Consider the following 10756-nt stretch of genomic DNA (forward strand, 5'->3'; position numbering starts at 1 on the left):
CCATACCCTCAAGGCCCTGCACAAAGGTGTCCTCTTGGGATCCCGCCACGACCCTCCAGCCGGAGCTCATCTCGGGCCCTGGAACCTCTGTAGCCTTGGGCCTGCCCACTTACCCCACACACCCGCCTGGGTTCTCCAGCGCACTCGGGCACCAACGCTCAGCAGAGCAGCAGCTCTTGGCGGTGAAAGACCTACAGGTCTCTATTGTTTCTACCTTGGCCCAGAGAAGGAACCATTTTACCAAATCGACCTCTGCGTACACACCTTTAGGAGAGGGGACTTCATCCGCCTGGAGACAAGCTCTCCATGATGGATAGCATGCCCCCTATTCTTTAAGAATGTAATCCCCTCTGCCCTGCAGCGGCCATGCAGGTACGGGGAGTGCCACACAGTGTGTACCTGTTTTAGGCTTTCCTTTCATACCTGACACTGTGCATTCACCTTTGCAGTCACCATCCCAGTTTTAACATGGTTCTCAATGGTGGGTCCTGTCTGCTGCCTTGGGTGTATTCCATCACATTAAGCGTTGTTCTCACATTCATTAGACGAATGTGTATTGGGTACCTACTGCGGGTTGCCTGGGACTCGGCAGGAAACAAAGCCCCTCCCCTTGTGGAACTTACACTCTCAGGAGTAAAACATGATAAACATGTGGATATGACAAGAAAGCCATGCAGCCATGACACCGTGGAGAAAGGTAACATTTCACCCATTTTTCAGATAAGGACATTGAGGCTCTGGAAAATGACACAATGTGCTCAAGGTCAGAGATGGAGCCACAGTGCGAGACCACACCTGTCTGACAGCAAAATCCAAGCTCGTCTGACCTGGGTGCTGAAGAGCTTGCAAGAATGTGTGGGCTAGGGGTCTGCAGGGGAGAAAGCTGTCCAGAAGCAGAACGTCTGCACTCCTTACGTTTTCCCCCTGGCTTACATCTGAAACTCTTCTGACCGAAAGCCGCCACCCCCCCAAAGAAGGCACGGCAGATGGGTAAAGACACCAGTCCCTGGCCCCAAACCATTTCAGCAAGAAGACAGTGTGGTGAAAAGACCCTCCCTGAGAATCTGGGAGGATGGGCTAGTCAGGGGCAAGCCCATAGGCAGTGTCCCTCACTGTGCACATACATTGGGCATTGGCCACCTTCGGGGACAGGGAAGGACATGGACGGGAAGTCAGATGCAAGGTTTAAGGCCTGGAATAACTGACGCCAAACCTCAGGCTCCCTCCACTATTAAAATTGAAGTGTTGTGATGTGGTTTGGTGGGATTTTGCGAGGCAGCCGGGGAAGAGTGTGTGGCTTTTCACACGCGGGACAGCACAGCTCGAGCGGAGTTACGGAGGCAGAAACAACAGTGTCATCCTCAGGGGATGGAAACCAGCCTGGGGCGCAACAAGGCCACGAAGGGCACTAACCTGGGCCTCAGGCGACCTCGCCATCAGGGCTGCTTCGCTGGAAACCATCGCAGTCTTCATGGGTCCTGTGTGGGGCTTGGCGTTTGTCCAATCCCACCCGCTTGCTCTGTTGAAAAACACAAGGTCTTTCTTTCTTTTCTTTCTTTATTGATTTTAGAGAGACAGGAAGGAAGAGGGAGAGAGAGATAAAAATATTGATGAGATAGGACATCGACTGGCTGCCACATGCATGCCCCCCACTGGGGATTTGGCCCACGACCTGGACATGTGTCCTGACCAGGACTCCAACCGGTGACCTCTTGGTACATGGGTCAATGCTCAGCCACTGAGCCACAACGACCGGGCACAAGGTCTTTTGTTCATCAGGCTGGAAAGAGAGAAAGCTAAGAGCCTAAGGGGTCAAATCCCTATCACAAATCACCCTAACCCCCTGTTCTAAGGGCATATGCTGCCGTGTCCAAACGGGCTGGCCAGCCCGGCTCATCTCGCAGCAGCCTCATGAGCAAAAGCAAGCCTCCAGCCCCTAACCTGGAGCAGAAACGGTTGGCACTACTGGGCCTCCAACTCACCGAAACACTGGGAACCATAATCTCCAAGTAACAGGTGGGGAAACTGAGGCTTGGTCAGCTGTTCGAGGTTAAAATCAAAGCTATGTGATGGATCCAGGATTGTAACTGGATCTTCTGATGCCGTTTCAGCGTTATTGTGTCCATCTCAGCAACACCAGCCATTCCCTCCAAGACCTGGACAGCCTGGCTGGGAACTCCAGGAGAGCGAGCTCCCTTGCAAACCAGCAAGTGCTGACAGTGTAGGGGCGGGGTTTCGAGCCCTCGAGCACCTGTGGAGCGTCAGCGGCACAGGCCCTGCCCAGAGCAGTGGATTTGCTGCCCAGAGCGCATGGCAGCAGGCAGAGCAGACAGGTGTATCAAGTCGGTTTCCCTGAACTCCTTGCAAGCAGAGGGTTCTTCTCAGGAGGCCTGGGCCAGCCTGGTACAGGATTAAGCAGAATGAGTCCCTCTTATCAGATCCCAAGCAAAAGCCACAGGGTGCTGCGCCTTCGAGCTCTCGGCTGTCCCTGCACTGTCAGCCAGTCAGGAGGCTCAGGGGTGCACACAGCCATTCACAGGCTTGCTGCTGCTGTCTCTCATCCTCCACCTGCTGAGTAGATAAGGGAGCTGAGTTTGCAAACAGGAAGCAAGTCAGACAGGTCCCAGGGCCAGCTCCCTTTCCACACCACCAAGGCTGGCTGAGTTTGCAGGTAACCATGAGCTCTGAGCCCAGGAACCCCTCTCCCAAGGTGGAAATTCAGAGGGTAGGGGAGGTGGTATACCGTATTTTGCAAGCAAGGGTAGCTCTGAAATTGCAATATCTGGGTCTGCACACTGACTGGCACTGCCTTTGGGTAACTTTGGGGGAGGCAGGGGTCCTGAACTTCCCTGAGTGACATGTCAGCACCCCAATCAGGCTACTATCATCTGTTCCCAACACACACCTCCCATCAGTCTCCACCCAGCAGCCAGAATGATTTTCCAAACAAAAGTCTGATTTTGTTCATCATCTGCCTAATCCCCCCCGCCAGGTCCCCACCACCAACGTGGCTCCCATCGTCCTCAAGATAAACCTTTCCAGGTGGAAAGGAGCTAAGAGCCAGCCACATGGGGCCCTGGGGCTCTCTCTCACCTGACCCACCAGCTGGCCAGGAAATGGTGTCTGTCTCAGTCTATATGTCTGTGTGCACCCATGTGTCCGTGTGTGTGCAGTCTGGTCATACTCATAACAGACCCAACACAACCCCAAGTCTCAATAAGGCTAAAGACTCTTAGAGTCAGCTGTGCCCAAGAAGAACGTACAGCGTGGCCCTGCCCAGTGTGCTTCACCTAAGGCGGGAGAAACAGAGCAGAAATGGCATTTCATAGCATCGCAAAACGATCAAGAGGAAAGCCAGGGAGACCCCTCAGCCCAGGATGCGCCAAGTGTTCCAGCAACATGATTCACTGAGACGGAAAATAATGAAAGTCTGCAGTCCCGGGAGCTTGAGGAACTCAGCTCTCCACGTCCACCCCTCTCAGAATCACAGTCACACTGGCACATTCGAGGCTCTGCGACGTCCTGGAGAAAAGGTAGCTGTCAGAGTCGCTTACCCAGCAATTCTGCAGATAGACAGACATGGGTGACAGATGATAACTGTGAGAGAGAGTGTGAGGTTGATTTTGTAGTTAACAACCTCTTCAGAACACACTTTCAGATAGCACTGAGCTAGACCAGCCATTTTCATTTCATAAATAACGGGGGCTCTGACAGGGCTTCGCCCAAGTTCACCCCTCTGGGAGAAGGCACAAAGTCAGGACTAGAACCCAGGCCTCGTCATTCCGAAGTCCAGGCTCTTTCCAACAGGCCCTGCTCCTTTTTCTGTGTTTAACTCGAAAGCCCAGGATTTCTAGTAATCAAAGAGATCGGTGCTACTTCCCAAACAGATCCTGGTGTTGGTCATTGTGCTCGGTGGCTCCGCGTGGCTTCCCTCACAGGCACACGCTCTGCTGAGGGAGGCGCCCTTTCCTGCACCCCAGCCTCTCAGGCCCACCGTGGGGATGCAGGGCCCAGGTTGGGCCCAGGCTCTGACAAGGGCAGGAGCCTGGGTACTTGGATCCTACTCTATTTGAGTCAGGGAGGTAGGTTTCCCAGTCGGATGGGTGTCCTCAAGTGGGGATCAGGTTGGAGAAATGGAAGCTGAGCCCTAACCGAGGCCTTGCAATGCTTCCACAGGGCTCAGCTGCTGGAACCGGAGCTGCCTTCCCCGCCCCACCCCAGGCTACAGTCTAGCTCCCTGAGCTCCCAGCCACAGCGACCTCTGCCCGGCTGCACACACCCAGTACAGATAGATGCCCATGACCTTCAGCGGGCACTCAGCATCCACGAACCCCGCCACACCATCACTGTTGTGTGTCGACTTAATGCTTCACACCCCGTCCCTCCATGCAGTTTTAATGCTTCCGGGGCACAGACAAGTGCTGGGCTCTGTCGGGCACCGGCACGAAAGGGAGAGAATCGCCTCACAGTGCCTGGCATGGTGTTGGTACAGAGCCACTGCAGGGCTCCTCTGGGGCTGATCAGCAACTCACCAAACCCAACAACAAAACAGAATTCCTGTTGACTATCAGTGGCATCAGACAGGGTCAGGGAGCAGTGGGTCAGTGTCCCCGGAATGTCCCATTACCAGTTGCCTTTTCAGGGTCTCCAGTCCCTCAACAGCACAGTGTAGGAGTGGAGGGTGTGTGGCAACTTCTGGCCCTAAGACTCCGATTTGATTATAGAGTCATAAAGAGGGGGACCCAAGGTGTGTCGTTCGCTCCGCCAGCCCCGTAGCGCAGAAGAAATGGAACAAAGTCTGGCTGCCAGGCCCAAGTGAAGGCACTACCTCCTCCTCCAACTCAGAGCAACTTGCAGGAGCAAATCTGGTAAAACATACTTTAGACCCAAAAGCCAATGGCTTTTAATATGCTCACCAAAGGCACATAAAATAGGAGATTCCATCACAAAGACAGATCCTCTTGGCACAGATAATCTGGATCCGATGTGGACAGGAAGCTATGAGGTGACAGTCCCACCTCCTGCTTTCTAGGTTAGGATCCCCACGAGGGCCATTTCTCCTCCATTCTCCTCCCCACCCCAGCCTTTGCAGCCTGTTGCTGAAGCCCTCTGCAGTGAACAGAGATGCCCGTTTTCTCCAGCCCTCTGTCCCCACATTGCCCAGGACCCCTCCCTCTCTGAGGCTTCTCTGCTGCAGAAATGAGGGGTGAGGTCTGCCCTATGGGGCACCATTGCCTACACTTCCCCGTTTCTCAGAGAGCAGGGCCTCTGGGGGTGAAGGCAAAACAAACACAGACCCGCACACATAGTAGAAAAAAGTCAACAGCAAGCATTATTTGTATCTTCCCCTGCGGTCTGAGACACACAGCCCAGTTCCTGGGAGCCTGCCAGGCTGGCCTATTGTCTGGCACTGTTTGCCTTTGGGGCTGTGGGTGCCTTGAGTGGGAGGGAGAGAGAGGCTGGAGTGGAGGCAGGGAGCAGGGCTCAGCACCAGACCAGGCAGCCAGACTTGGCAGCAAACGCCATGGTGTATAAAGAAAGCCCCCAGCCAAGGGTCATTAGAGCCAGCAGCCTGACCCCTCATGTCTGTAGGCTCAGATAGCCCCACCTCTAGAAAATCTCTCAGAACCAATGCCTTCCCTCCCCCAGGTCCCTCAGGGCCCAGATGACTTCTCAGGACTCTCTACCCTCCCACCCTGCACACACACCCTGCCCCCATTAAAGACATTTAAGAAGACAAGTATTGCCCGGAGGGTGCTTGAGGACCTGCTTCTAAGTTGGCATCCAGAGTTGGTCTGCAGGTGTATCTGCTTTACAAAGTCCACCTGTCCCCAAACCCTGACCAGCTGCTGGATGAATAGCTCTCCATCAGCAGTGTGTGTGGTTATAACCACGCACAGGCTTGCTCCAGCTACTTCCCAGCGGAACGAGGCAGCGCGGATCCAGAGCCCTGTCACCCAGAGCTGTGGGACCCTGTGCAAGTCACTCCTGTTGGAAATGAGGGGTTGGATTCTTGGATTTCTAAAGGCCCTTCCCACTTCAGAGTTTCATAACCATAACCCTAGGGTGTGGATCTTAAGTTCTCCTAGACAGCAGGGCAGAACTTGATACTATGGAAATGCAACAGGAAGGATCCATGCTTTTGGCCAGAGACAATTCAAGCCACTAACTAATACATGGTTCTGTTTAAGTGTCTACACAGCATTCTGTGCATACACCACACTGTGGGCTACACCTCCCATTTTGTATATTATCATACTTTGAGGTGTGATACACATTTTGGAGTGTATGTCACACTTTGTGCATATACCATATTTCAGGGGATACAAATACTCTTTGAAGTATGTACACACGTTAGGGCATATAGACACCCTGCAGTATGCACAGTTTGTGTATATCTACACACTTGGGATATATCCCATACTTTTTGTACACTTTGTGTAGAGACCTCCCTGCTGGCAGCATTCTGCAAAGTCGTAATGATGTGACTGGCAAAGCTCTGGAGTTAAGAGCACAGACCCTGGAACCAGATAAAGCTGGATGCAAAGCAGTTCTACCTCTTGTTAACTTTGGGCAAATCACTTGCCCTCTGAGACTCGTTTCCTCACCTGTAAAATGGGGATGATAATAGTTCCTTTTCCATAGGATTTGGGGGAAGGTTAAATGAAGCAAAATGGGTTCATCATAGTGTCCAGCACATAAAAACACTTGGTAAATGGTAGCTTTGTTATTGCTTGCTCTTGTAAAGGTGAGTGATTTATAATGTACATGTATTTTTCAATTTAAAGAATATATATATATACCAAGATATTCTCAGAGTCTTAAAGCTTTTGGAAACTCAGATAACAGGCAGTACCTTTTAATTCATATTTATTTCACATTTGATCTGTAAACTTTTTATTTAAAAAAATCCACTGTCATTGGCAACATGTGCTGACATTAATTTTTCTTTAGTAAAATAAGAGTGCAGGCCTTAAAGAGTCTCTGTCTGAAACGTGTAGAAACTCGATGTAAACACGAGGTCTCCGCCCTCCTCTGTTGACTTTGGGAATTCATCAGTGACATGATCTCAACCAGAAAAACAGAGGGTGGGGGGAACAACACTTTGATACCTAAGAGCTCTTGGGGCAGGAACTGTACAGTTTGGCAGGCCCATTTGTCTTTTCAAACTGTTTACCTTGGGCAAATTGCATCAGGTTTGCCTCTTCCACATAATTTACACTTCTCTGTGTCTAAAAACAGCAGCTAAAAGATTTCCCCACAGTCAGCACTTTGAGAGAAAGAGGGGCCCACAGACACACAAAATAGAAACATACATATTCTTCGAGCAGTGGCCCCAGAGAAAGGAGGGAGGGGACATCAGAAAGAGGTTTTAAAGTGAGTTACTAGGGAGAGGGTGCATCAGGGGATAATGGCTTTATACACCGGGCTAATGCAAGGCAGAAAGATTCATTACTTCTGTCTTGGTCCATCACTGCAATATTTACATAGGAAAAGGCAATTATGCTGTGAGGCACAGGCAAAAAAATGGACAAATCTTTTCCCCCTCAGGAAATCTCAAAGCAGGTCCAGGCCCAAAGAGACAGTCACCAATTGCTGGTGAAAAGGACACAGAGGGAAGTAATGACACGAGAAAAGGGCTTGCATTGCAGAGGGGCCTGCCCTGAACCAGACACAATGTGTCTGCCTCCAGGGTATCTCCAACTGCCAGGATTCCGACATCAAAAGCCAAGCGACATTAGGGACCCTCCCAACCCCACCCCACCCCACCCGCACCCCGCATGTACTATAAAAAATAGTGTATATTTACAGTGGAGGATGGGAAGGCGGGCTGGCCTGCCCTGAGCTTCGTTTAAAAATAGAGTTGAGGGGAGGGGAGAGCAATTAGCCAGGGCGGGGTAACCCCTTTGATTAACCCTTGTGAGCCATACCCTCTGGGTCCAGCAATTACTCTGAACTGCTCTGGACTCAGGGGAGGCGACAATAAATACCTTTAGGAAACAATACTGATTAGGGGCGGCCCAAGAACCCTGGAAGATCGCTCGGAGCCCCGAGCAGCCCTAACTATAAACAATACAGGGGTGGGGGCGGGGCGTGTGGCCCTCCCAGCCCGTGTTTTCCCCTAGTAGGGAGGAGCAGGTGTTGGAAGGAGGACTCGCAGCCACCCTCGGGCCGGGAAAGGCGCAGTCGGCAGGCCGGGTTTTCGGCGTGCAGGGACTGCGAAGCGCGCCCTCGGACCCCCGCTGCCAGCGGTCAGCGCGAGTCTGTTCGCGGAGCGGGGCGGGCTCCGTGCTCACACGATCCGCTTCCTGTCCCCGCGGCAGAGGATCTTCTTGAAGGCGCGGCGGAAGTCGTGGTTGAAGATGGTGTAGATGACCGGGTTCAGCGAGCTGTTGCAGTAGCCGAACCAGAAGAAGAACTTGAAGAGCGTGCGCGGCACGGAGCAGCCCACGGCGGTGAGCGTGTAGGTGAAGAAGAAGGGGAACCAGCACACCACGAACACGCCGATGACCACGGCAAGCACGAAAGTGAAGCGCTTCTCGCGGTTCTGCCGCCCGCGCCAGCGCGACGCCTTGGTGCCCCCGCCTCTCTCCTCCTCGGACCCGGTGGCCGGCGCCCCGAGCGCTGTAGCCCCCGGCCCGCGCCGCGACAGGCTGTCCCCGGGTTTCACTTGGCTCTCCCGGGCCCTGCCCTGGGCCCGGGGACCGCGCTCGGACCTGCGGGACCCTCGGGGCTTCTCCGCGTGCTCGGACGACGAGCTCTCCTCCAGGTCCAACGCGTCGGTGTCGCAAGGCCCGGCCGGGGCGGGCTCCCCGGGGGCACCGTTGAGCTGGACGGGCAGCGGCTCGGCCTCCGTGCCCACGGGGCCCACGCCGCGCTCGGGGCCCAGGCCGTTGGGCCTGCGCTCGGCGCCCCCCGGCGGCGCAGTGTCCGGGCCCCGGCGGCTGGGCGGCACGCGGGTGCGGCGCTTGGCGATCTGGTAGATGCGCACGTAGACCAGGATCATGATGAGGCAGGGCGCGAAGAAGGAGCCGATGCACGACGAGATGACGTACCATTTCTGGTCGTTGATCTCGCAGCGTGGCTCGGCCTGCTGCTGGCCTCCGCCGCCCTTCTTCTCGATGGAGATGAGCGGCGGGAAGGAGATGACGGCCGAGATGACCCACACGGTGACGATGATGGCCTTGATGCGGCGTGGCGTGCGCTTCAGGTTGTACTCGATGGCCTGCGTGATGGACCAGTATCGATCCAGGCTGATGGCGCACAGGTGCACGATGGACGAGGTGCAGAAGAGCACGTCGAGCGCCAGGTAGATTTCGCACCACGCCTTGCCGAAGTACCAGTAGCCCATGACCTCGTTGGCCAGCGAGAAAGGGATGACGAGCGTGGCCACCAGGATGTCGGCTGAGGCCAGAGACACCAGGAAGAGGTTCTGGGGCGCCTTGAGTGCGCGGCTTGTGAACACGGCGATGATGACCAGCACGTTGCCGAACACGGTGAGCAGCATGAGCAGGCCGGCCAGGCACACGAGCGTCAGCGTCACCTGCAAAGAGTAGGGGATGGCCCGGGCGCCGCCCCCAGGCGCCTCGGTCCCATTCCAGCTCCCGTTACCCGCGTCCGGCTGCAGGGAGCCCATGGGCGCAAAGCTGCCCTCAGCCAGCGGCTGCTCCTGGCGGAACATGAACGCGGGTGCCCACTCGCCTTGGCCTGCTGCCAGCTGCCTTTCGGCCTGGAGCCCGTGGGTCCTCCTCCTACTCCCGCGCCCCGCTCGCCCCGCGGCGCCTCACATGGGGAGGGGGCCGCAGGGAGGTCGGGCCGGAGCTGGGGGGCCGCTAGCGGCCCATGGGCCCGGCTCCAGCGAACGGCGCCCTGTCCGCGCTTCCGGAGCCCGGGGTGGGCGCCTTCTGGCTCCCAGCTCCTAAACGCAGCCAAGTTTTATTTCTAAGCGGCGGGAGAGAGTAGGTCGATCCGATGAGAAAAGAGATTTATTCTTCAAGAAGAGAGTACAAAAAATCACCGCTGGCCTGATAACCTGGAAGGATAACAGGAAATTAAAAATATATGTATATATCTATATCTTGACTCTTGAGCGTGAGCGAAAGCAAGAGGTCTTACCGTGTGTGGGGCCCGCCCCCACCCCGGGAGGCAGCCGAGGGGTGCTGATGCGGGCTTGGGGTCCTCCGTCTGTCTCCTTACATCCCCGAAGCGATTACCGGCTCTCCTGCTTTCTCCGGACGCGGCGGAGTCGGCGGGGCCAGGGCTGGGGCCGGGATGCGGACTCTGCCGCCTCTCGGAGCGCCGCGGGTCTTCCAAAGTTGCGTGCCCGGCTCGGGCTGGGGCGCAGCGCGCGGAGCTCGGGGGCGGCGGCGACGGGGTGACAGGTGTGGGGGCCGCATGAAGGCGCCCCCGTCCTCAGGCGGGCCTGGGCGGGTGGGCGATCAGCCCTTCCGGAGCCGCGGTCTAGGTGAGGGTCTCTTGGGCGTCGGCCTGGCGCTGCGGGCGCTGAGCCCCACCGGGCCCGCTGGGGTCGGAAGGCTGCGTGAGTTGAGGCAGGAGCGCTAGGCTAGGGGAAGAAGGTGCTGGGGGTGGCCGGGCAGCGGCGCGCCGGCTGCTGGGCGTCTGCACCGAAGCCGGAGCTGCTGCTGCTGCTCCGCCGCGCTCACGGCGGACTGGTTTTATAGCCCCGGGATCCAGCCGGCGTTGCTGAGCAGCCGGCGTCAGCCCCCACGTGGGAAGCCGACCCTCCCCCGCCCCT

At 55.9% G+C, this 10756-nt stretch overlaps 1 protein-coding gene across 1 annotated transcript; it reads right to left on the minus strand.

Annotated features, from left to right (window-relative positions):
• Positions 1-8092: 8092 nt before the first annotated feature.
• ADRA2A (adrenoceptor alpha 2A) lies at positions 8093-9682 on the minus strand. The gene has a single exon (XM_036265564.1). It carries the CDS (start codon positions 9680-9682, stop codon positions 8294-8296), a length of 1389 nt encoding a protein of 462 aa, XP_036121457.1. The 3' UTR covers positions 8093-8293.
• Positions 9683-10756: the final 1074 nt, after the last annotated feature.

This window comes from Molossus molossus, unplaced genomic scaffold (assembly GCF_014108415.1).
Source record: "Molossus molossus isolate mMolMol1 unplaced genomic scaffold, mMolMol1.p scaffold_m16_p_17, whole genome shotgun sequence".
NCBI lineage: Eukaryota > Metazoa > Chordata > Mammalia > Chiroptera > Molossidae > Molossus > Molossus molossus.

Coding starts and splice junctions, on each gene's coding strand:
- ADRA2A (XM_036265564.1), bottom strand. CDS start 9,682: ATGTTCCGCCAGGAGCAGCCGCTGGCTGAGGGCAGCTTTGCGCCCATG.